Source organism: Ceratotherium simum, chromosome 25 (assembly GCF_057802395.1).
Source record: "Ceratotherium simum simum isolate JZ-2026a chromosome 25, ASM5780239v1, whole genome shotgun sequence".
NCBI classification, from domain to species: domain Eukaryota; kingdom Metazoa; phylum Chordata; class Mammalia; order Perissodactyla; family Rhinocerotidae; genus Ceratotherium; species Ceratotherium simum.
Window position 1 is genome coordinate 7,962,620 of NC_141924.1, and position 25,480 is coordinate 7,988,099.

The window sequence follows — 25,480 nt, forward strand, 5'->3', positions numbered from 1 at the left end:
CTGGCCGTGACTCTGGCCATCTTCCTGCTCCTGGTGGACCTGATGCACTGGCACCGACACTGGGCCCCACGCTACCCACCAGGCCCCATGCCCCTGCCTGGGCTGGGCAGCCCGCTGCAGGTGGACTTCCAGGACACACTTTACTGCTTTACTCAGGTGAGGAAGGTGGGGTCGGGCAGAGAGGTGCCGGGGACCCAGATGGCAGCAGACGGTGGGTCGTGGGTGGAGCCACAGGCTGGACAGGGAGCTGGGTGGAAAAGAGGAGGCAGGTTTGAGAGGCCTCCTGGGGGAGGGCATCTGTGCAGGGCCTGGGGAACAGTTTGAATTTTCCAGTCTAACGTCACAGAGTGCAAAGGCTGGGAGTGGCGTGGGACTTGACAGTGCGTTTGGGATGCAGTGGGACAGAGCTTAAGTTATGTGAGCCTGAGTCCCTTTTGAGGACATCAGGAGGAAAAGTCTTGAGACTGGGGGAGAGGAGTCTGGTCATGAGCCCCATTTAAATCAGGAAATCGAGGTTGAGAAGAGACAGTGACCAGGGTCAAATCTTTTGCTGCTGTGAGACCTTGGGCCTCAGTGCTCACCTCTGTGACCCTCAGTTTCTTCACCTGTAAAATAGGATGCTAACTTGGCCTTCTGACATGTTGGTGACCTCTGCAAAGTCACAGGTGGATGATCTGATCCAACTTGAGGTCCTCAACCATAGAGGATGTGACCACCAGCGTCACAAGGCCAGATAAAGTTGCTTGCACCCACTCACTGCTGGCGGCCCTGGAGTCCCCCAGGGATCTAGAGCCAGGAGATGGGGTCAGGCAATCTGGGGTGCGGCGGGAGTTATCAAATGCCCTGGACCCTCGGCCTCCAGCTGCGGCGCCGCTTCGGGGACGTGTTCAGCCTGCAGCTGACCTGGACGCCCATGGTCGTGCTCCACGGGCTGGCGGCCATGCGCGAGGCGCTGGTGGACCACGGCGAGGACACCGCGGACCGCCCACCTATGCCCGTGTTCGAGCACCTGGGCTTCTGACCACACGCGCAAGGCAAGCGGAGGAGGGGAGGACCGCGGCCCGGCGGGGACTTGGCTGGCAGTGACCTGTGACCCGGCAGGGCCAAGCGGAGGCAGGGTGGTGGACCTGCGGAGCAGGGAAGAGTCACCGAATTTGAGGGAGCAGGCGGAGGAAGAAGCCTGTACCAAGGCTGGGGAGGTGGGCGCGGGCGCGGGAGAGCGCGGGGCCTTCTGGGAGTGGGCGGGGCCGGGCCACTGCGAGCAGGAAGGGAATGTCTGGGCGGCGGGAAGGAGGACGATGGAGTTAGTGTGGGCGGGGGAGGGTGTTGGCCGGGACCGTCCCTGAACGGAAGGACGTCTCGGTAGGTAGAAGCAAGACTGGGGCCAAGACCTGCCCCAGTGGGGAGAGCTGGCGAGAAATGTGGGCGGGCAGAGGGTGGGACCGGACCCCAGCCGGAAAGAGGTGTAAGGGGGCGGAGTTCGAGTTCATGGGAAGGACAAGAGTACTGTTGGGGATGTAGGGGGCGGGACTGTGTGAGCAGGGCAAGCGCAGGGGCATGTCCCCTGCGTAGACGGACGGGCGGGCGAGCCCAACAGTAAGTTGTGCGCGCAGAGGCGGGGCCTGGGAACAGCCGAGCCACGCCCACGTCCGCCCCGCCCCCAGGGATCCTCTTTGCCCGCTGTGGACGCACCTGGCAGGAGCAGCGGCGCTTCTCCGTGTCCACCCTGCGCAACTTCGGCCTGGGCAAGAAGTCACTGGAGCAGTGGGTGACCGAGGAGGCCTCGTGCCTCTGCGCCGCCTTCGCAGACCAGGCCGGTGAGTGCTGGGTTGAGGGACAGGAGACAGGGATGGAGGCTGGGAAGAGGAGATGGAGGCGACCCCCTGACTTGCCTCGACCCCTCCCAGGACGCCCCTTTAGCCCCAACGCCCTCCCGAATAAAGCGGTGGGCAACGTGATCGCCTCCCTCACCTTCGGTCGCCGTTTCGAGTACCACGACCGGCGCTTCCTCAAGCTATTGGACCTCACCGATGAACAACTGAAGGCAAATTCTGGTCCTGCCCCAGGTACGGGGGTGGAGGGCCCCAGGAACACTGCAGGCGAGCTCCATGGAGGAGGCCTCCACCTGCAATGGGCCTCCACGGAGGAGGATTTGGATATAGGGGTGTTGGGTCAGCGGGTCCCAAGAGAGGGCTAGGGAACCTGTACCTCCTTCATTGGAAGCCACCAGAACCCATGAGATGTAGATTTTAGGTTTATACATTTGGGGACAAGGTCAGGAGAGAAGGTCGTAGTCAGAACATAGGGAGGAGCCAGGTCAATGGTGGGGACACTCAGGGAGGGTCTGGGATCTGACTGGTCAGGGTGAACACCTGAGCACAGAGAAGACCCAGGCCTCCACATCTGTGGCCCGCACAGGTGGTGCATGCCATCCTGGTGCTCCTGCACAACCTGGGGCTGGTTGACAAGGTCTTTCCTGGGCAGAGGGCCTTCATGGCCCTGCTTTATGAGCTGGTTGCCGAGCACAGGATGACCTGGAACCCGGCCTAGACCCCCCGAGACCTGACTGACGCCTTCCTGGACGAAGTGGAGAGGGTGAGCTGACAGGGACAAGGACAGAGGTGGTGTGTTGAGGGTCCAGGAGGGGAGCCTGGGCAAGGTGGGGCCTGTGTGTCAACCAGTGATCAGTCACTCGGGCTGATGAGTACAGAGTGGGAGGCCATTTGGGGTTTCCTCCCTCTGCCCCCGAGTGCACTCTCTCTGCATGGCCCAGGCCAAGGGGAACCCCGAGAGCAGCTTCAGTGATCTGAACCTGCGCCTGGTGGTGTCTGACCTGTTCACTGCCGGGATGGTGACCACCTCGACCACGCTGGCCTGGGCCCTCCTGCTCATGATCCTGCACCCGGAAGTGCAGCATGAGCCCAGCCTGGGGGCCCGGTTTGATGGGGCAGAGAGGAGAGGGACAGGCTGGGGGCCTTGGGCCTGGTTGGCCACCAGGAGCTCTGAGCAGAGGCTGGGCCCTGGCTCAGAGGTCACAGTGAACTCCTCCTCCCCGTGGGCACAGCCCCTGCACAGGAGTCAGGAGGAGGTGGGGGTCCAGGCCACTGGGTTCTGACCACTGTGGGGACGCTTGTCTGTGCAGGCCGTGTCCAAAAGGATATCGATGAGGTGATAGGGCAGGCGCGGTGACCAGAGATGGGGAACCAGGCCCACGTGCCCTTCACCATGGCCGTGGTCCATGAGGTGCAGCGCTTTGGGGACATCATTCCACTGGGCTTTCCCCACATGACATCCCGTGACATTGAAGTGCAAGGCTTCCTCATCCCCAAGGTAGGTCTGCGGCCCTGCTCACCCCAGCTCAGCTCCACCTGCCCCATAGTGGCCCCAGCATGGCCATTCCCAGGTGGGGCCAGGCCTGGAACCCAAGCCACTAATCCTCATTTTCACAGGACCAACTGTCCAGCTGCAGGGATGAAGCAGAGGCATGTTCATCGATGCAGCATGTGTCAGCATTTTCTTCCTTTTTTTTAGGCTGTATAATACTGCATTGTATGTATAGACCACATTTTGCTTATCCCTACATCCATCAATGGACACTTGGGTTGTTCTCCCTTTCAGCTTTTGTGAACAATGCTGCTGTGAACATGGGGTACAAATATCTGTTTGAGGCTTTGCATTCATTTTATGCATGTATAACCACCGGACTGTTTTCCACAGCAGCTGCACCATTTTGCTTTCCCACCAGCAGTGCACGTGGTTCCGATTTTCCACACACTCGCCAACACTTACTTTTTCTGTTTTGATGATAGTAGCCATTCTAATGCATGTGAGGTGGTATGTCACTGTGGTTTTGATTTGCATTTCCCTACTGATGAGTGATGTGGAGCGTTTTTTTCATGTGTTCATTGTCCATTTGTGTATCTGTGTAGAAATGTCTATTCAAGTCCTCGCCCATTCTACAATCAGGTTGTGTGTATTGTTGTTATTGTTGTTGTTTTGAGTTTTAGGAGTTCTCTATATGTTCTCGATATCAATCCCTTATCAGATACATCATGTGCCACATAAGGACATTTCGGTGAATGATGGACCGCATGTATGACGGTGGTCCCTAAAGACGAGGCACCATAAGATGGTACCATATATCTAAGGTGTGTAGTAGGCTATACTATCTAGGTTTGTGTAAGAAACTCGGTGATGTTCACACACACACGAAATCGCCTAAAAATGCATTTCTCAGAGTGCGTCTCCCTCTTGAAGCGACACGTGGCTGTATATCATTTGCAAATATTTTCTTCCATTCTGTAGGTTGCCGTTTAACTCTGTTGATGGTTTTTGGTGCACAAATTTTTAAAAATTTTCATGAAGTCCAATTTGTCTATTTTTTTTTCTTTCCTATGTATTTGGTGTCATATCCAAGAAATCACTGCCAAATCCAATGTTGAGATTTCTTTTCTCCTATGTTTCCTTCTAAGAAATTTCTAGTTTTAACTCTTAATATTTATGTCTTTGATCCATTTTGAATTAATTTTTGTATATGGTGCTAGGTGAAGGACCAACTTCATTCTTTTACATTAAGATATCTAGTTTTCCCAGCACCATTTGCTGAGAAGACTGTCTTTTCCCCATTGAATGGTCCTGGCACTCATATCAAAATCATTGGACTCTATATGAGGGTTTCTTTCTGGGCCTTCTATTCTCCTTCATTAGTCTATATCTCTGTCTTTATGTCAGTACCACAGTGTGTTGATTACTGTGCCTTTGTAGTAAGTTTTGAAATCAGCAGCATGAGTTTTTTCTTTTTCAAGATTGTTTTGTCTATTTGAGGCCCCTGATATTCCACATTAATTTTAGGACTGATTTTTCTATTTCTGCAAAAAGCCATTGGGGATTGTATTAAACCTATATATCACTCTGAGTAGTCTTGATGTCTTTACAATATTGCTTTCCAATTAATGAACCTAGGTTGTCGTTCCATTTATTTGTGTCTTCTTCAATTTCTTTCAGCAATGTTTTGTAGTTTTCACGGTAGAAGACTTTCATCTCCTGGGTTAATTCCTACTATTTTATTCTTTCTGATGCTATTGTAAATCAAATGTTTTCTTAATTTCATTTTTAGATTGTTCATTGTTAGTGTGTAGAAATACGCCTGATTTTTGTGCATTGATTTTGTATCCTGCTACTTTGCTGAATTTGTTTATAAGTTCTAACATGTTTTTTTGTGGAATCTTTAGGTTTTTCTACACACAAGATCATATCATCTCGGAACAGAGATAATATCAATTTGGATGCCTTTTTTTTTTTTTTCTTTCCTGGTTGTTGGATAGAACTTCCAGTGCTCTGATGAATGGAAGTGGCAAAAGTGGGCATCCTTTCTTTCTTCCTGTTGTTAAAAGAAGAGCTTTCAGTTTTTCACCATTGAGTATCGAGTTTGCTGTGGGTTTCCTTATACGGCTTTTGTTATTTTGAGGTAGTTTCCTTCTATTCCTAGTTTGTTGAGTGTTTTTAACATGAAAGAGTGTTGAATTTGGTCAAATGCTTTTCCTTCATCAATTGAGATGATCATGTAGTTTTTGTCTTCATTCTGTTAATGTGGTATATAACGCTGATCAATTTTCATATGTTGCATCATTCTTGAATTCCATTAATAAACCCCACCTGGTGATAATCCTTTCCCACTTGTATTATCCTTTTAACATGTTGCACAGTTTGGTTTGCTAGTGTTTTCTTTCTTTTGTATCAATGTTCATAAGGGATATTGGTCTGTAGTTTTCTTGTAGTGTCTTTGTCTGGCTTTAATATCAGGGTAATGCTGGCCTCCTAGAATGAGTTAGGAAGTGTTCCCTCCTCTTCATTATTTTGGAAAACTTTGAGTAGGGTTGGTGTTAGTTCTTCTTTAAATGTTGGGTAGAATTCAACAGTGAAGCCATCAGATCCAGGGCATTTCTTTGTCGGGAGATTTTTTTTGTATTTTTTACATTTATTTATTTATTTATTTTTTCCCCCAAAGCTCCAGTAGATAGTTGTATGTCATAGCTGCACATCCTTCTAGTTGCTGTATGTGGGACGCGGCCTCAGCATGGCCAGAGAAGCGGTGTGTCAGTGCGCAGCCGGGATCCGAACCCGGGCCGCCAGCAGCAGAGCGCGCGCACTTAACCGCTAAGCCATGGGGCCGGCCCAAGGGAGATTTTTGATTACTTATTCAATCTTCTTATTGACTAAAGATTAAATTATAAATAAATAAATAAATATTAATTAAAGATAAAGTATTCAGATTTTCTATTTCTTTATGATTCAGTCTTGGTAGTTTTTTTGTTTCTAGGACTTGGTCCATTTCATCAATAGGTTATTCAGTTTGTTGGCATACAGTTGTTCACAGTACTCTCTTACAATGCTTTTTATTTCCGTAGAATCAGTAGTAATGTCCACACTTTCATTTCTGATGTTTGTAATTTGAATCTTTTCTCTTTTTTTCTTAGCCCATCTAGCTAAAGGTTTGTCAGCTTTGTTGATCTTTTTGAAGAATCAACTTTTGGTTTAATTGATTTTCTCTATTATTTATCTGATCTCCATTTCATTTATCTCTACTCTATATTATTTCCTTCTTTCTTCTAGCTTTGGGTTTAGTTTGCTCTTTTTCTAGTTCTTTAAGGTGTAGACTTAGGTAATTGATTTGCTATTTGTTTTAATGTAGGCATTTACAGGTAAAGCATTCCCTCTGAACATGACTTTTGCTGGATTCCTTAAGTTTTAGTATATTGTGCTGTTGTTTTAATTCATCTCAAGCTACACCCTACTTTCTCTTATGATTTCTTCTTTGACCCATTGGTTGTTTATGAATGTGTTGTTTAATTTCCACATATTTGTGAATTTTCCAGTTCTCCTTCTGTTGTTGATTTCTAGGTTGTGGGGACGAATATCCTGATCACTATCAAGCCAATGCAGCATGATTTCCATGCACATGTAGTATATCAGCCGCTTCATCTGGAAAGTTCCACATGGCATTTAATTGAGGGGAAGAATAATCCCCCTTCTCAGGGTAAAGGAAACTTTTCAGCAGTTTCCTGATGTTGCTCTACCCCCACTTGCACTATGTTCTTGGTGACCAGAGGTCATAGATGTGCTTTCTGTTTTCCCAGCATAATCTTCCCATTTGGGAGCATCCTTGACACCTGTGGCTATAACTCAGTCCAGATGAAATCTGAGCTTGAAACTGTGTCACCATATGGCCCCACCCTCTCCTTTATTTTCATTTTAGCCAATTATGTATAGAAATAACCATGGGATTGTATGTTCACCTGTTTTGGATGGTTGCTTTCTTTTTGCATTTCCTTCTATATCCAGTGAGCCAACTCCTTGGAGGTTAGCTCTATCATTTCCCAATTCCATAGGTAAATTTTACCTCCAGCAACTGACCGCAGTGCAGTTGCTGCGTCTTGCCATGAGCGATGCAGAAACCATTCAGGAGTGAAGATTCGTCAGCCACCACCTCATTCTTCCTCTTCCCAAACTGTGCCTTCACCACGAGCCATGGAGTCAGGGTTATTCTAGTGAATGCCACTGTTGAAGCCAACTGTGTCAGGGGCCCCAAGACCATCCTAGGTTCAATGATTTGCTGGACAACAAACAGACCTGAGAAATGCTGTTATATTCAGGTTATTGTCTTAGTCTGAGATGCTAGAACACAATATCATAGAATGAGTGGGTTATAAACAGCAAACATTTTTTTTAAAGAGTTAAGATGTTGAGTACCTGCTATGTGCCAGGCAATTCTGCATTTATTAGTAAATTCATTTCAGCATTCCAGATTGCCTACATATATATTTGTTCTTTCTTTTTGTTTTTTCTCCCCAAAGCCTCCAGTACATTGTTGTATGTCCTAGTTGTAGGTCCCTCTAGTTCTTCTATGTGGGATGCCACCTCAGCATGGCCTGATGTGCGGTGAGTAGGTCCACGCCCAGGAACCGAACCAGTGAACTCTGGGCCACTGAAGCGAATGTGTGAACTTAACTGCTGTGCCACTGGGCCAGCCCTAAACAGCAAGCAATTATTCTTCACAGTTCTGGAGTCTGGGAAGTCTAAGATCAAGGCTCTGGCAGATTTGCTGTCTGGTGAGGGCCCGCTTCCTGTTCATAGATGGTCACTTTTTCCCTGTGTCCTCACTTGGTGGAAGGGTCAAGGGATCTCTCTGGGTTCTCTTTTATAAGGGCACCAATCCCATCCATGAGGACTCCATCCTCATGACCTAATCAGCTCCCAAAGGCCCCACTAACAAATACTATCACATGGGGATTACATTTCAACATATGAATTTAGGGGGGACACAAACTGCATCTGTAGCAGCTATGGTTTATTACAGTGAAAGGATACAGATTCAAGTGAGCAAAGGTAAAAGACACATGGGACAGACAGACACAAGGAGAGCACGGCTCAGGTTTCCATTTGTCCTCTTCCAGGGGAGTGATATGGACAGCACTTAATTCCCCAGCAACGACGAGTGACACACACAGAATATTGCTTGTAAGGGAAGCACAATGAGCTTTGGTGTCCAGGGATTTTACTGTGGTTGGTGTCATACGCACAGAGCACCTGTGTGGCTGACAGGAGTGACTAAGTCTCCAGCCCCTCCAGAGGCCAGACTGATCAGGGAGATGCAGGGTCCCCCCACATGTCACATTGTTAGCATGAATGATCTGGCATGGCCTGAGGCTCCAGGAAAACAAAGGCATGGTTAGCCGGCAGAATATTCCCACTGCCTAAAGGTCATCTCCCAGGAGCTGGTCAGGATCCAGTCATTTCTTTACAAGGTGCAGTATTTGAACCCTCCCAACCTGCTGACTTTCCCTTTACTGCACAGGGATGCACGTGGCCTGGATGCCCACATCCCCGGCCCGACTCCACCCACCCCGTCACGAGCCAAGGCTCAGCCAGCACCGTCAAGTCAGCTGCCCCACTTGATCTATGACATCCCAATGTAGGGGGAACTAGGGCACTGGGAAGTGGTGTGCCAGGTTAATACCCAGGCTCAGTCCTCAGGTGCCAGAGCCCTCCCTGGGAAGCCTCATGGCAGTCCAGGCATGAGCACCTCCCTGAGCCTCTCAGCCGCCTCAAGATAGGATGGTTCTCCTTTGTCAGTGCCTCAGGGATGCTCATCCAGGCCCTTGCAGAGTTGGAGTTGCTCCCGGATAGGCTGGAGCTGGAGGAGGACACTTGTCTGGGCTCCAACCCAGGGCAATGTCCTTGGAGTGGCTGGGTCAGGCCGGGTTCTCAGGAGGCTTGGCCAGGGGCAGAGAATGAGCCCTGTGGGCAGCAGGCATGCCCTAGGGACAGGAGTCAACCTTGGACCCATGTGACAGTGGGATGGCCAGAGCAGAAGGAGGCCACATGGGGACCTCGGAGGAGGACACTTTGGCTCTCGCTCTTGCTCTGCCAGGACATACTGTGACCCTGGGCCAGTCCCTCCCTGCCCTGGGCTTCTGTTTCCCCTTCAGCCAAGAGATGGTATACCAGATGGCCTGAGTCCTGTCTTCCTGCTCTGACTCTGGGGCTGTGACCTTGTTAGCTGGGAGCCCTGGCCAAGGGCAGGGACTGCCATCCTCCACTTGTCCCCACCCTCACAATTCACTGTCTTTGGACTGAGCACACGGGCAGTGCTCAGGGGTTTCTAATAACTGACTGCTTACCGGAGTCGTAGGCAGACCCCCTGTTGCATTTAAGTAACAGCTTGGGGACCACCGACACTCAGGAAAGCAGCAGCCCCTCCAGGCCACTGTTGCCAGAGGAGCCCCACCCAACAGCATCCCTGACAGGGGTTCCACTAGTATCTTCCAGGTGCCCAGCTCTCAGCACTCAGGGAACTTGGTCTGTCCCTTGGAACTGAGTCAGAAAGCCAGCCAGGGCCTCCTTCAGCCTCTCCAGAGTATCCACTGTTGAGTAAGGGCTTGGTGGCAGGTGGAGGTGTTCTTGCAGCTTCTTGGCACAGAGACTGTGGAGGGGCCACACTGGGTTTGTGAAGACGTGAGGCCCCTGAAAGGAGGAGGTGGGCCTGCCGAAGCAGCAAGTCTGTGGATTTTTTGATACTTTGTGCTTCATTGTTCTGAGTCTTGGGGACGTCAGAGGCTGGGAACCAGTTCAGCCACAGCTTCCTCAGTTGCTGCGGGCTCTAGCCCCCGGGACATTCCTCTTTGCTCTCCACCTTAGAGGCTTCTGAAAAGCACAAGCAGGCATGCCCTGTGGGTCCCCTGCTGGGAGGTCCTTTCTCCAGGGCCATGGGACGCCTGATGCCAGGGGAGCAGATTAGGATTGATAAAAGGTTAGATATTCCTCCATTCCAAGAGGAGTGGTCTCCAGTTCTTGCCAACCAGGAAGGAAGCAGGAGGCAAGGGAGGCTCATTCAGGAATGCTGGGACATCTGACTATCTGGGCTTCTCCCTCTGAGGGGTGTGACTCTATTTTTTGATGTGTGACTTTTTTTGTGTGTGTGTGTGTGTGAGGAGGACTAGCCCTGAGCTAACATCTGATGCCAATCCTCCCCTTTTTTTCTTGAGGAAGATTGGCCCTGAGCTAACATCCATGGCCATCTTCCTCTACTTTATATGGGACGCCGCCACAGCATGGCTTAACAAGCGGTGCGTCAGTGCACGCCTGGGATCTGAACCTGCGCACCCCGGGCCGCCGCAGCAGAGCATGCACACTTAACTGCTTGTGCCACCGGGCCAGCCCTGATGTGTGACTTCTGACAGCGTTTAAGCATCACCTCTGTCTGCTCCTTTGTCCCCGCAACAGGACCAGCTGATAATAAATCCTAGTGCTCTCTCCTTTGGTCTCTACTAGAGTTTCAAATCACTAAGCTCCTACCCCACAAGTGAGGCCTCACCCCAGCCGATCACCAAACCACAGTAAATATCCAGGCCAGTCTCCTTTCCTGGCCCTCTCAAGCCATTTTGGTCCTGCTTGAGAGGCCAGTCCTGCTCTGCCCAGAGACCTCAATGATGCAAATAGTAAAGACTTTCATACCCTTTTAGTGTGGGAATGGTGTCATCAGTCCACATCCTAATCAAACTTTGAGTGAGGGGGTCTCTCCTGCTTTTGCAGGATGACCATAACAAGAACCTAAAGAGTTGCAGAGTTATAAAGAAGAAAGAAGGCTCTTTTTTAGGAATTCAAGTAGCATCAGACTTCTCAACACCAACCCTTGAGGGAGAGGACAATGAGAAAGGTCTTTACAATTCCACTGAAAAGTTATTTCCAATGTAGAATTCTATACCCAGCTGAACTATTAGTCAAGTGTGAATGAAGAATTTTAAGACATCTAAGATCTTGGGGATGGCTTTGTGGCACAGTGGTTAAGCTCGCATGCTCTGCTCTGGCAGTGCGGGGTTCATAGTTTTGGGTCTCAGGCATGGGCCTATGCACTGCTTATCAAGCGATGCTTTGACAGGTGTTCCACATACAATGTAGAGGAAGATGAGCATGGATGTTAGTCCAGGCCCAATCTTCCTCAGCAAAAAGAAAAGGATTGGCAGCAGATGTTAGGTCAGGGCACATCTCCCTCACCAGAAAAAAAAAAAAAAAAGACATCTAAGATCTCATAAACACCCACGGGAGAGCAGTGATATCTGAAAAAATGGCAGAGCTGTGAAATTGGCCACTCCGCAAGAGCAATGAAAAACTGTTAAAATGATCAGATACCTTTTCAGAAGTCTGAGAATTAACCAAAATTTCATGTCTACTCAGATGCATTTTTTCAAGACAGATGGCTGAATCTCAGAATGAACAGCTAGCTCTGTGGCATTTCCACTTCCTTGGTCCTATCTGCCACTCTCCAGCTCAGCAGGAGCCTTGAAAAGAACCACCCACACCCAGGGAAGCCTCCTGAGGGAGCACAGGACATGGAGCATTTTCAAAGCTTCATTCCCTAAGAATTGTCACTATTTCCCTGGCTGGGGACCCCACATGCAGGGCTGTCTGTGAGCTGAGAGCTCCCCTCGTGCAAACAGCCTTTTCTCAGGAGAGTTTGTTGAAGGTAATCAGAGGCCACTGTTGAAAATGGAACCTGCCTGAGGCAACAGATAAAAGTAGATCAAAGGATACACTAAACACAAAGCTTAAAAGGAGAAGCTGGGGCATGAGGTGTCCACAGGGGCTTTGAAAAGCTCTAGCACATTCCTGGGAATCTAGGAGGAAATGCATGTGTTTAGGGCTGTGTGCAGGCTCAAGAAAGCCTGGAGGGTGCCATGATCTCTCCCCTCTGAATGACCTTGAGGTTCTGTGGAAACAGGAAGTGAGGGCAGAGGGAAAGTTCTATACTCTAAATTCCATGCCTTGTGAAGTGTTGAAAGTATGTCCCAACACATACAGAGAGCACCTCTGTGCAGGAAAGACTGGGAGAGTTATTGATTGCAGACGTTTAAGGAAATCTCTAACCAATCATTAGCTGACCCCCAAGCTAACTGAGTAGAGACTTCAGTGGCCACACACAACAAGGAATAGAGACTTTATACATTTAGTTCAGAAACGTCACCAAGCAAAGAAACAACTACAACAACGGCAAACAACCACCACAACAAACCCTGAGGAGCAAAGAGAATCTGATTTCCAGAGTTGCCACGGTATCTTCTTTCAAAAGTCCAGTTTTCAACCAAAAATTACATGGCATGCTAAGGAACAAGAAAAGATAGGCCCTACAGAGAAAAAGGCCATCAATGTAAGCCGTCCCTGATGGTGGAGTTGCTGGACAAAGACTGCATATCAGCTAATTCAATAAGTTCACACAACTAAAATAAACCATGTCTAAAGAACCAAAAGTAAGTAGGAAAATGATGTCACCAATGAAATACTATCTGTAATGAGATAGAAATTATAAAAAGGACCGAGGTAGAAATTCTGGATATGAGCAGTATAATAATGGAAATGAAGGTTCACTACAGGAACTCAAGTGCAGATTTGACCATGAAGAAGAAAAATCAATGAACATGAAGACAGTCAGCTGAGCTGATCCATGCTGAGGAACAGAAACAAGGATGAAGAACATGAGCAGAGAAGCAGAAACCTGTGGGGCACCATCAAGCATACTGCACACACGTAATGGGAGTCCTAGCAGAAGAACAGAGAGATAAAGGACTAGAAGGAATATTGAAGAAATGTTGAAAACTGAATGTTCCCAGAATTTGATGAAAAACATTAATCTACACATCCAAGAAGTTCAGTGAACTCCAAGTAGGATAAACTCAGAGATCTACACCGGCACACATCACAATCACACTGTCAAAAGACAGAGAATTTTGAAAGCAGCAAGATGTGAGATACACCTCATCATGAACAAAGGACCGGTCCTCAATAACACTGACGTCAGATTTGTAATCAGAAACCATAGAGGCCAGAAAGCAGTGGGATGACAATATCCCTCAGGAAGTGACTGGAGGATGTCACAAGCTTGGGAAAGGGCGTCTGGGCTCCACAAATTGTCCAGTCAGGGTAAATGGGGAGGCTAGTGAACAGCCCTGTTGCTGCCCCACAACCAGATTTAAACTTTCCACGGCTACGCCACAGCCTGGGAATCTGGGCTGTGCTGTAAGTCGAGTGAGGACTCTGAGCCTCGCAGGGAGCAGCCTCCACCAGAAGAGGTCCCTCCCAGGTATCCACGAGCCTCGCTGAGAACCAGGGAACTTGGTGCTGGGTGTGCGTGCATATGTGTGTGTGTGTGTGTGTGTGTGTGTGCGCGCGCGCGCGCGCACGCGCGTGAGAATCCGTGAGCCTTGTGCGCAAAGGTGAGTTTTTGTCTTCAATTGAGTTTTGTCTGAGTGTGGGTCGCTTTGTGGGTGAGTAGAGTTCTATGTGGTCGCTCTGTACATGCGCGTGTACGTGTGAACATGAGGGTAAAAGCCGAAGCCCTGTACTCATAAACCGTCTCAGAGAGGCGGGCCTTGCCCAGCTCCCCCTCCCGCCCCTGTTCCCTCCTCGGCCGCGGCCTCCTGCGCCCCCCGGCGCCCGCCTGCGGAACTGCAGCCGCGGCCGCCCTGCCGGGGCCTCCACCTGGATCCCAGCGCTGCGCTGGGCGGGTCGGCACTGCGAGTCAGGTGAGGCGGCCAGGCCCGCGACCCCACAAGCTGCACGCAGCTTCCACTCTTCCTTTCTGTCCCGAGGGAGGAGCGGGAATTGGGGGGTTTCCTCTGCGGGCGCTCCATGCTGCGGGGGGAGGGGGAAGGCGAGCCAAATGCCACCAACTTTCCCAGCGCCCCGGCTGGTGCCGCAGCTCCCTACCTGCTTTCTGGGGCTCTCTCCCAGGGTTCGCTCCGCATCCCGTTGAGGACCCACAGCCGCGTCTTGGTGCTTGGGAATCCGGGGCTGGGCACTGTCTGCTCCGCCATCGTGGTGACGTCACCCCGGGACTCTAAGTCTCAGGTCACACTGTCCAGAGGACCCTTCCCTGCGCGAGTGAACACTAATGAACGCGTGGTCCCTGGGGCGCTCACCCCTTTACCCCAGCACCTTCACCAGAGCAGAACCACAGCGAGGGCGGTCTGAGTGTGTTTCTAAAACAATAAATCTCAGTAACTAACTTGTAGAGCAGTAGCTCAGAGCATGTGTTTTGAGATGGACCCAAATGCTGCTCTGTGACTTTGACCTTCTGACCTGACCCCTGAGACTCAGTCTCCTCCATGCCTTGGGGACCCTAAAGCCACCTGCCTTACAGGGCTGTGGGGAGGACACATGGAGTGAGCAGCAGAGCCTGGCTTGTGAGTCCCTGATCAATGGAAGCTGCAGTTGCATAATGATTGAAACAGGCAACCAGCCTCACGATTGTACTGTGTGCTCGTTGTACTCACCAGGTTTCCTCAAGGCTGCCCTGTCCTGGACAACAGGCCCCGAGCATCCGGGGTGCGGGGGGGTGATGTCTGCCTGACTTACAGGTACGTCTGTCCCTGCCCTTCATATCCACGTTAGGGTGACTGCTTGAGAGGGCATGACACATCCAAAACACAGTTTGGATAAAGACAGTTTATCCAGGGCCACTATGTGACGACCACTTGGGCCATCCTGCCCGGTGCTGAGACCACCTGATTCTCTGACAGTTCTGGGTTGAAAGTTGCTGACCACAGGACAGGACATTCAACTGAGGCCAAGGAGAGGCCACAGGCTGGATCCAGAAAGTCTCCAGTGTGCCCATGGGTCTTGCTCTCCTGGTCTGTTGAATGGCCTCAAAGCTAGTGTTCCCGCCTTCTGGAGGGCCAGGGACGTCAGTTGCCTCCAGCCCAGTCCTTGGCTAGATTTGCCAAGCTGCCTCCCTCCCTCTGCCCCTTACCTTCCTGCACAGGACTTTGCAGTTGCCCTTTGGTCCCGTTGCCAGGTCACCTTAGCTTGCAGTGCCAAGCCAGCAAAAAGTCCTCCAGGAAGTGTTCCCTGAAAGTCTTGCTCCAGCCTGGGGCAGTGTCCCCACGACCCTCAAAGCAGTCCCCGCACTGCTGGCTCAGCCTGTCAGCTCTCTGCCTTCCCACTCCTCTTGGTCGTGAGCACCTTGGAGCAGGGGCCCACCATCTTCTTGCTCCCAGGCTGCCAGTGCCCAGCCCGGCACCCAGCACATGGTCCTTCCAGCGGGGGTGGAACAGAATCCAAGTCCTGAGCAAAGCAAGATGCATGGAAGGCTGGGTAAACTGAGGAAGGCCCTGCTGTGTCCCTGCAAGCTACACCCTCTGGCCTGGGCCTGGCAGGAGAGTGGGGATGTGGGAATTCAGAAGGGGAGGAGCAGCTTTCACAAGCCAAGCAGGAACTGGAACTCGAAAGCCAATACCAAGAGGCCACAGCACCTGGGAGCCATCTCTGGGTGGCCATCTCTGAGTCGGGGATGTCCTGAGGCACCCTGGGAAGAAGGGGTCCCCTTACTGTTGGGGAGTGAGTGACGGAGAGAATTGGGGGGACACGGGGGTGTGGAGTGCCTCCTGCAGGACCTGCTTCAGCTTGGGAGAGAATACTCTAGCTGTTTCCAGAATGAGAGCTTGCCTCATACACCCCTGGGCTGGGTGAGGGGGCCTGACCCCTACCCAGGAAATGCCCTTTCCCCACCCTCTGGGCTCCTTCCCCTTCCCATTTGAGTGGGTTTTGGGCTCAGAGTTCCCATCAGCTTCACTGATTTAAAAACTCAGCCTCAAATCCCACCCCTTTTCTTCCTGAAGAAGGAGGGTGCTGAGGCCGGTGGGCAGTGGTCCTGCCCTGGCATGGTGTGGTGCCTCCCCTGTTGGATGCTGAGTGAGAGGCTGAGCAACAGGGAGGGCCTGGTAGCAATAATTCCAGCCACACAGTGACAGCCCTGGTGTGGGGTGGTGCCAAGGTTTGCGTCTTTCCTTGAGTGACCAGAGTCCGGGTTGGAAGGGATGGGGCTGGAGCAGGGGGACCTGGCCCAGGGAGAGGAAGGAGGCCGGCAAAGGGAGTGGCCTGAGAATCCATTCCTTGTGGTCCTCAGCAGGCCTGTGAGGGTTTAAAGAATTACATTGTCCCCACTTGCTTTCCACCCCCTTGTCTTCCAGAAAGAGCTTGAGCAGCTGATGTTCAAGGACAAATGATAATGAGGAGGAGGAAGCAGGCCCCCTCCTCTGGGGACAGACTCACATCCTATGCTAAGCCACCCTAGTCCCCTGAGCTTCCTGGCAGCTCAGTCAACAAGGGCGAGTGGGGCCCACCCCACATTTCTCTGAGTCAGGAAAGGAGACACAGGCAGGAGGAGACTCATCACCTGGGTGGCCTCAAGAGCTAGGAGCTCAAGGACCAGTTTGTAACCAACTTAGGAAGGGTCTCCTGGACTCGGAGCTGGCTGTTGGGTCACTAGGGAGCTCCGAGAACAACCCTGCTGCCTCCCCACCCAGACTGAAAGGTGCCTCAGCCACAACTAGGTGGAAACTGAGCCAGGTGCCAGCCAGGTGGGGGTCCTCAGCATCACTGCCCGCAGGCTCCAGGGAAGGGGAGGAGGAGGTCAGCTCTAGGCAACCACTGGGAACAGGGGCCCTGGTGCTGGGTCTGCATGTGTGTGTGTGTGTATGTGGTACATGTATTAATGTGTGTATGTAGTTTTGTGCATGTAAAGGTGTGTGTGCATGTGCTGTGTGTCAGTCTGTGAGCATGTGGCTAGTGTCTGAATGTGTGTGTGATCTGTGTCTGTGTGTACTGAGTGAACTAGTGTGAAGTGAGGGACACGGAGAACTTCATCCCTCCTCCCACTCCCCCCCCTTCATCCCTCTGATCGTTGCAACCTCCGTACAGCAAGTACCTGTACAAACCTGGGAGGTGACGGTCACTAAGGAGGAGGCAGGTGAGTTATGGGAAGGCAAGACTGTGTATTGCGTGAGGCTGTGGCCACGTTAGGGAATGTGAGGCTAATGTGACAGGTGGGGGAGGATCAAGTCCAAAGACCCCTGGCTCTTCCTCGCAGCCTGTACAATGCTGGGGAGTCAGGCTGGGGGTGAGGACATCTCTTTTCTCTACCCCCCACCCTGGATAAGCACCTAGAGAGGGCAGCAGGGAGAGGATTTCTGTGCCACACCTGCACCTGAACTTCCTTGGCCCCACCCTGCACCTTTTGGCAGCTCAGTCATTCCAACAGGTTGCCTCAGGGCAGAGGGCAAAGGCCAGTCTCAGCTCCCTTTATAAAGAGGGTCCAGGCTGGTCGAGCCCTCAGGGTTGGTGCGAGTGCCCTGCCTGGCCTGGTCCTAGGTTCCTGGTGTGGTGAGGGGTGCCATTGTGTCCAGAGGAGCCCAGTGCCCACTGAGGGAGACATGGGGCTGCTTACTGGGGAGACACTGGTGCCCCTGGCCATGGCTGTGGCCATCTTCCTGCTCCTGGTGGACCTGATGCACCGACGCCAGCGCTGGGCCCCACGCTACCCACCAGGCCCCATGCCCCTGCCTGGGCTGGGCAACCAGCTGCAGGTGGACCTCCAGGACTTGCTTTCCTGCTTTACTCGGGTGAGGAAGGTGGGGGTGGGCACAGAGGTCCTGGGGACCCACCTGGCAGCAGACAGTGGGTGGTGGGTGAAGCCACAGGCTGGACAGGGAGCTGGGTGGAAAGGAGGAGGCAGGTTTGAGAGGCCTCCTGGGGGAGGGCATCTGTGCAGGGCCTGAGGACAGTCTGAATTTTCCAATCAAAGGTCAGAGACGGCAAAGGCCTGGAGTGGGTGGGACTTGGCAGGGGGTTTGGGATCCAGTGGGACAGAGCTTAAGTTATGTGTCCCCTTCTGATGACATCAGGAGGAGAGGTCTTGAGATGGGGAAGAGGAGTCTGGTCATGAGCCCCATTTAATCAGGAAATTGAGGTTGAGAAGGGACAGTGACCAGGTTCAAATCTTTTGCTGCTGTGAGACCTTGGGCCGCACTGCTCACCTCTGTGAACCTCAGTTTCTTCGCCTGTAAAATGGGATGCTAACTTGGCCTTCTGACATGTTGGTGATCTCTGCAAAGTCACAGCTGGATGATCTGATCCAACGTGAGGTCTTCAACCATAGTGGATGTGACCACCAGCGTCACAAGGCCAGATACAGTCCTTGAACCCACTCATTGCTCGCAACCCAGGCATCCCCCCCGGGGGTCTAGAGCCAGGAGACTGGGTCAGGCAACCTGAGGTTGGGCAGGACTTGTCGAATGCCCTTGACCCTTGTGCTACAGCTGCGGCGCCGCTTCGGGGACGTGTTCAGCCTGCAGCTGGCCTGGACGCCTGTGGTCGTGCTCAACGGGCTGGCGGCCATACGTGAGGCCCTGGTGGACCGCAGCGAGTACACCGCCGACCGCCCACCTATGCCCGTCTCCAAGCACCTGGGCTTCGGACCCCACGCGCAAGGCAAGCGGCGGTGACTTGGTCCGCAGTCACCTGAGACCGGCAGGGCCACGCGGAGGCAGGTGGTGGACCTGCGGTGAAGGGAAGAGTCAGCGAATTGGAAGGGGCGGCAGGTGGAGGAAGGAGCCTTTAAGGGTGGGGAGGTGGCTGTGGTCGGGCCGGAGGGCGGGGCGTTACTGGGAGTGGGCGGGCCGGGGACACTCCCTGGACGGAAGGACATCTCGTGCAGAATCAAGAGTGCGGCCAAACCGGCCTCCAGTGGGGAGAGCTGGCGAACGATGTGGGCGGGCAGAGGGTGGGACTGGACCGCAGCCGGAAAGAGGTGTAAAGTGGGCGGGACCTCGAGGGCATGCGAAGAAGAATACTGTGAGAGAAGTAGGGGCGGGACTGTGTGAGCACGGCAAGGCCGGGGTATGTCCCCTGCGTAGACGGAAGGGCGGGCCAACCAACAGTATGGTGTGCGCGCAGAGGCGGGGCCAGGGCTCACCCGAGCCACAACCACGTCCGCCCCGCCCCCAGGGGTGGTCTTTGCCCGCTATGGGCGCGCCTGGCGGGAGCAGCGGCGCTTCTGCGTGTCCACCCTGCGCAACTTCGGCCTGGGCAAGAAGTCTCTGGAGCAGTGGGTGACCGAGGAGGCCTCGTGCCTCTGCGCCGCCTTCGCAGACCAGGCCGGTGAGTGCGGGGCTGAGAGATGGGAGACAGGGATGGAGGCTGGGGAAGAGGAGATGGAGGCGACCCCCTGACCTGCACCGTCCCCTCCCAGGACGGCCCTTTAGCCCCAACGCCCTCCTGAATAACGCGGTGACCAACGTGATCGCCTCCCTGACCTTCGGGCGCCGCTTCGAGTACAACGACCCGCGCTTCCTAAAGCTACTGGACCTCACCGATGAACAAGTGAAGGGAAATTCTGGCTTCCTGGCTCAGGTACGGGGATGGAGGGGGCCAAGGAGCCCTGAGGGCAAGCTCATGGACGAGACCTACACCTGGAATGGGCCTCCTGGGAGGAGGATTCGTATAGAGGGGTGTCGGGTCAGCGGGCCCCAGGAGAGGGCTTAGGAACCTGTAACTCCTTCATTGGAAGCCACCAGAACCCATGAGGAGTAGATTTTAGGTTTATACATTTGGGGACAAGGCCAGGAGAGAAGGTCGTAGTCAGAACATAGAGAGGAACCAGGTCAATGGTTGGGACATCCAGGGAGGTGCTGGGACCTGACTGGTGGAGGTGAACACCTGAGCACACGGAGGACCCAGGGCCCCACATCTGTGGCCCGCACAGGTGGCGCACGCCATCCCCGTGCTCCTGCACATCCCGGGGCTGGTCGACAAGGTCTTTCCGGGGCAGAGGGCCTTCATGGCCCTGCTGGATGAGCTGGTCGCCGAGCACAGGATGACCCGGGACCCAGCCAGCCTCCCCGGGACCTGACTGATGCCTTCCTGGACAAGGTGGAGAAGGTGAGGTGCCAGGGACAAGGACGAGGTTGTGGGTTGCGGGCCCATGAGGGGAGCCTGGGCTAGGTGGGGCCTGTGTATCACCCGGTGATCAGGCACCTGAGCTGATGGGTGCAGAGTGGGACACCATTGGGGGTTTCCTCCCTCTGCCCCTGAGCCCACCCTCTCTGCCTGGCCCAGGCCAAGGGGAACCCTGAGACCAGCTTCAGTGATGAGAATCTGCGCCTTGTGGTGACTGACCTGTTCCTTGCCGGGATGGTGACCACCTCGATCACGCTGGCCTGGGCCCTCCTGCTCATGATCCTGCACCCGGATGTGCAGCGTGAGCCCAGTCTGTGGGCCTGATGGGATGGGTCAGGGAGGAGAGGGACAGGTTGGGGCACTGAGCTTGGGTTGGCCACCAGGAGCTCTGAGCAGAGGCCGGGCCCTGCGTCAGGGGTCAGAGTGACCTCCTCCTCCACGTGGGCACAGCCCCTGCACAGGAGTCAGGAGGAGGTCAGGGCACATTCCCCTGGGGTCTGACCACTGTGGGGACGCTTGTCTGTGCAGGCCGTGTCCAACAGGAGATCGATGAGGTGATAGGGCAGGCGAGGCGACCAGAGATGGGGGACCAGGCCCACATGCCCTTCACCATGGCCGTAGTCCATGAGGTGCAGCGCTTTGGGGACATCATCCCACTGGGCTTGCCCCACATGACATCCTGCGACACTAAAGTGCAGGGCTTCCTCATCCCCAAGGTAGGCCTGCGGCCCTGCTCACCCCAGCTAAGCTCCCCTGCCACCTGGTAGCCCCAGTATGGCCATTGCCAGGTAGGGCAAGGACTGAAACTGAGGCGACCCAATCCTCATTTCCACAGGCACCAACTCTCCATCCTGGGTGGGTGTGGGGAGGAAGCAGAGGCAGGGCTGGCCAGGTCCATGCAGAGCCCGCAGTCTGGTTAGGGGAGGACAAACTAAAATGTGTCACAGTTTGTTGGAGGAGCCATGCATGCAGGGACAGGTGGCAAGGAGGGCGCCCATGGGAGGCTATTCTCATGGCCCTGCCATGGGAACAGGGAGGATGGCGGGAAGCTCTTGGGCTGAGACTGACTTGAAAGAGTCCAGGTGTGTGCCAGGCAGAGAGTGTGGCCCATGCGTGTTTGGTGGCAGGGGTCCAGGCACCCCCTCAGCCCAGACCCCACCCATGCCAGCCATATCCTGCCAGGGGACAACGCTCATCACCAATCTGTCCTCGGTGCTGAAGGACGAGGCCGTCTGGAAGAAGCCCTTCCGCTTCCACCCCGAGCACTTCCTGGACGCCCAGGGCCGCTTCGTCAAGCAGGAGGCCTTCATGCCCTTCTCAGCAGGTGCCTGTGGGGAGCCTCGCACACTTTCCCCTCCTGAGGGAGTCTTGGAGGCATTGAGCCCACGCCCCCAGCCTCATGACCCCCCCATACCCACCCCCAGGCCACCGCTCGTGCCTCGGGGAGCCCCTGGCCCGCATGGAGCTCTTCCTCTTCTTCACCTGCCTCCTGCAGCGCTTCAGCTTCTCGGTGCCCGCTGGGCAGCCCCGCCCCAGCGACCACGGTGTATATGGTGGACTGGTGACCCCCTCCCCCTACCAGCTCTGTGCTGTGCCCCGCTAGAGGGGTCAGCAAGTCCCTAACCCGCTCATGGAGAAGCACTGATGTACAATAAACCAGTCTGATGGCTCCAACCTGGCTTGAGTCCCAGGCAGAGCCAGTGATTCAGCCTCAGCAGCCTCCCCAGGCCAGCATCTACCCCTCCCTGATCCAGCCTCACCTGGCAACTCTCCTCATTTGAGAGATTGTTATACTGACGCTCAGAAGGTGAGAGTTTACCCGCTAGTCACCCATGGAGACCCAGCACTGGCTGCCTTGGTGACTAAGTCCATGTAGAAGTCTTGACTCCCGGGTGTCAGGGAGAAGGAGGCGTGTGAATGGGCTTCTAATGGGAATCAGCCCGATCCCTGGCTGAGTGAGCACCCTCAGGTTCAGAGATTCACTACAGGGACTCACGGGAGTCAGAAAAGCTGTTAACACTCACAGTTATGATCTTTCCAGAGAAAGGATCCAGATAGAATCAGCAGTGGTCTAAGGCACATAGGTGGAGTTCAGGAAGAACGGGCACAAGCTTCCAGCTGTCTCTCCAGAGGATTCATGCATACAGTGCTCGGTTCTCCCAGCAATGATGTGCTACACAGCAGAGCGTATTGCTCACCAGGGAAGCTCACCTGAGTCTGAGTGTCCAGGGATTTTGTTGGGGGTCAGTCAATTAGACTCAGAGAGCCGCATGGCTGACCTCAGTTACTCAGTCTCCAGCCCCTCTCAAGGTCAAACAGTGTGTCCCAAGGCCCCCCCCCCCCCCCCCCCGCCAATCACATTGTTGACATAAACTGTGTTGTGTGACCCCAGGCCCCAGGTACAGAGACACTCTCGTCAGGCAGGTCATCCTAAGGATGTAGGGGATGTTTCCCAGGAGTCTGTGAAGGTCCCACCATTTCTTTGGAATGTGCTGGGCTTGAAAACCCCAAACCTGAGTAAACTTTGTGCTGCACAGGCCACTCCCCTGGATTTTGGCTCCTACAGCAAAATGGTCTTATTTGTTTTAGTATCTACTTTTTCCATGTGTGTGTTTGTGGCAAAATACACACAACATAAAATTTGCCCTCTTAATCATTTTTGAGTCTGCAGTTCAATGCTATTAAGTTCTCATATTGTTGTGCAACCATCACCTCATCCATCTCCAGAACTCTTTTCATCTGGCAAAACTGAAACTCTGTCCCCCTTAGACAATAACTCCCCCTGCTCCCACTCCGTGGCCCTTGGCAACTACCGTTCTACTTTCTATGTCTGTGAATGTGGCTACTCTAGGGACCTCATATGAGGGAAATCATACAGTATTTGTCTTTTTGTGACTGACTTATTTCATCTAGCATGATGTCCTCAAAGTTCATCCATGTTATATCATATATCAGCATTTCCTTCCTTTTTTAGCTGAATAATACTCCATTGTATGGATAGACTACATTTTGCTTATCCCTTCATCCGTCGATGGACACCTGGGTTGCTTCTGCCTTTCAGCTTTTGTGAACACTGCTGCTATGAACATGGGGTACAAATACCTCTTTGAGACTCTGCTTTCATTTGTGGATATATAAGCACCAGCCTGTTTTCCATAGCAGCTGCACCATTTTATATTTCCACCAGCAGTGCACAAGGGTTCCGATTCTCCACGTCCTCGCCAACACTTGCTATTTTCTGTTTTGATGATAGTAGCCATGTAATGGGTGTGAGGTGGTATCTCACTGTGGTTTTGATTTGCATTTCCCTAATGATGAGTGATGTTGAGCATCTTTTCATGTGTTTATTGTCCATTTGTATATCTCTTTTTTGAAATGTCTTTCAAGTTCTTTGCCCATTTTAAAATCGAGTTGTGTGTTTTACTGTTGTTGCTTTTGGGTTTTAGGCGTTCTCTATATATTCTAGATATGAATCCCTTATCAGATACAGTCATGTGCCACATAACAATGTGTAGGTACGATGACCGCATGTATGATCATGGTCCCATGGGATTAGTACCACAGAGCCTATGTGTGTGGTAGGCTATTCCATCTAGGTTATTGTAAGTACACTCTATGATGTTCTCACGATGATGAAATCGCCTAATGATGCATTTCTCAAAACGTGTCCCTGTCATTAAGTGACAACGTGACTTTATATGATTTGAAATATTTTCTCCCATTCTGCAAGTTAGCTCTTTACTCTGTTGATAGTATCTTTTGACGTGCAATATTTTTTAATTTTCATGAAGTCCACCTTGTCCACATTTTCTTTTTGTTGCCTATGCCTTTGGTGTCATATCGAAGAAATTACTGCCAAATCCAATGTTGAGAACCTTGAGTCTTTCTTCTAAGAATTTTCACCTAAGAATTTTCTTAGGTTTTCTTCTAAGCATTTTCTAGTTTTAGCTCTTACATTTAAGTCTTTGATCCATTTTGAATTAATTTTTGTATATGGTGCTAGCTATGTGAAGGTCCAACTTCATTCTTTTGCATTAAGATGTCCAGATTTCCCAGCACCATTTGTTGAAAAGACTGTCCTTTCCCCATTGAATGGTCTTGGCACTCGTTTCAAAATCATTTGACTATATATGAGGGTTTCTTTCTGGGCCTTCTATTCTCTTCTGTTGGTCTATAACTCTGTGTTTATGCCGCTACCACAGTGGGTTGAGTGCTGCAGCTTTGTAGTAAGTTTTGAAATCAGGAAGTAAGACTTTTATTCTTCTATTTCAAGATTGTTTTTGGCTATTTGGGGTCCCTTGAGATTCTATATGAATTTTACGATTGATTTTTCCATTTCTACAACAAAGCAACTGCATTAAATTTGTAGATCACTTTGATCTACAAAAAAGTTTTGATGTCTTTACAATATTGCTTTCCAATCCATAAACCTAGCTTTTCTTTTCCATTTGTTTGTGTCTTCTTTAATTTCTGTCAGCACTGTTTTGTAGTTTTCATGGTAAAAGTCTTTCCCCTCCTTGGTTAAGTTAATTTCTACATATTTTATTTTTTCTGATGCTATGATAAATGAAATGTTTTATTAATTTCGTTTTTGGATTGTTCATTGTTAGTGTGTAGATATGGCTGATTTTTGTGCATTGATTTTGTATGCTGCTACTTTGCTGAATTTGTTCATAAGTTCTAATATGTTGTTTTGTGGAATCTTCAGATTTTTCTACACACAAGATCATATCATCTGCAAACAGAGATAGTGTTAATTCTTATTTTGCGGTTTGGGTGCCTTAATTTCCTTTTCTTTCCTAATTGCTCTGCCAAGAACTTCCAGTACTATGTAGAGTGGAAGGCAAAAGTGGGCCTCCTTTGTTTGTTCCTGGTGTTAAAGAAAATCTTTCAGTTTTCACCATTGAATATCGAATTTGCAGTGGGTTTCCATATATGACTTTTCTTTTGTTGAGGTAGTTTCCTTCTATTCCTTGTTTGTTGAGTGTTTTCAACATGAAAGAGTGTTGAATTTTGTCAAATGCTTTTTCTGCATCAATTGAGATGATCTTGTAGTTTTTGTCCTTCATTCTGTTAATGTGGTGTATAACACTGATCAGTTTCCATGTGTTGAATCATTCTTGAATTCCAGTAATAAACCCCACCTGCTCATAATCCTTTCCCACTTGTATAATCCTTTGAATATGATGCTCCA

At 51.7% G+C, this 25,480-nt stretch overlaps 2 protein-coding genes and 1 pseudogene across 4 annotated transcripts; all 3 read left to right on the forward strand.

Moving 5' to 3' along the window:
* Positions 1-1,419: 1,419 nt before the first annotated feature.
* On the forward strand, positions 1,420-3,660 carry LOC147913706 (vitamin D(3) 25-hydroxylase-like). The gene is made up of 4 exons (XM_087448577.1): positions 1,420-1,465; positions 1,602-1,817; positions 1,908-2,066; positions 3,143-3,660. Exons 1-4 carry the CDS (start codon positions 1,420-1,422, stop codon positions 3,187-3,189), a joined length of 468 nt encoding a protein of 155 aa, XP_087304703.1. The 3' UTR covers positions 3,190-3,660.
* On the forward strand, positions 3,268-18,940 carry LOC147913707 (cytochrome P450 2D19-like). Of its 2 annotated transcripts, none has more exons than XM_087448819.1 (3): positions 3,268-3,330; positions 14,829-17,951; positions 18,648-18,940. In XM_087448819.1, the coding sequence occupies exons 2-3, from the start codon at positions 17,763-17,765 to the stop codon at positions 18,831-18,833; spliced, it is 375 nt and encodes a 124-aa protein (XP_087304945.1). In that variant the 5' UTR covers positions 3,268-3,330; positions 14,829-17,762; the 3' UTR covers positions 18,834-18,940. The 2 variants fall into 2 exon arrangements, with proteins under 2 accessions (XP_087304945.1, XP_087304946.1); XM_087448820.1 differs by lacking the exon at positions 3,268-3,330 and adding an exon at positions 13,736-14,075.
* A 154-nt stretch (positions 18,941-19,094) lies between these two features.
* On the forward strand, positions 19,095-23,252 carry LOC101392565 (cytochrome P450 2D14-like; annotated as a pseudogene). The gene is made up of 8 exons (XR_015556296.1): positions 19,095-19,145; positions 19,245-19,488; positions 19,580-19,740; positions 20,093-20,268; positions 20,446-20,587; positions 20,815-21,002; positions 21,508-21,610; positions 21,711-23,252. The product of XR_015556296.1 is annotated as a cytochrome P450 2D14-like (transcript).
* Positions 23,253-25,480: the final 2,228 nt, after the last annotated feature.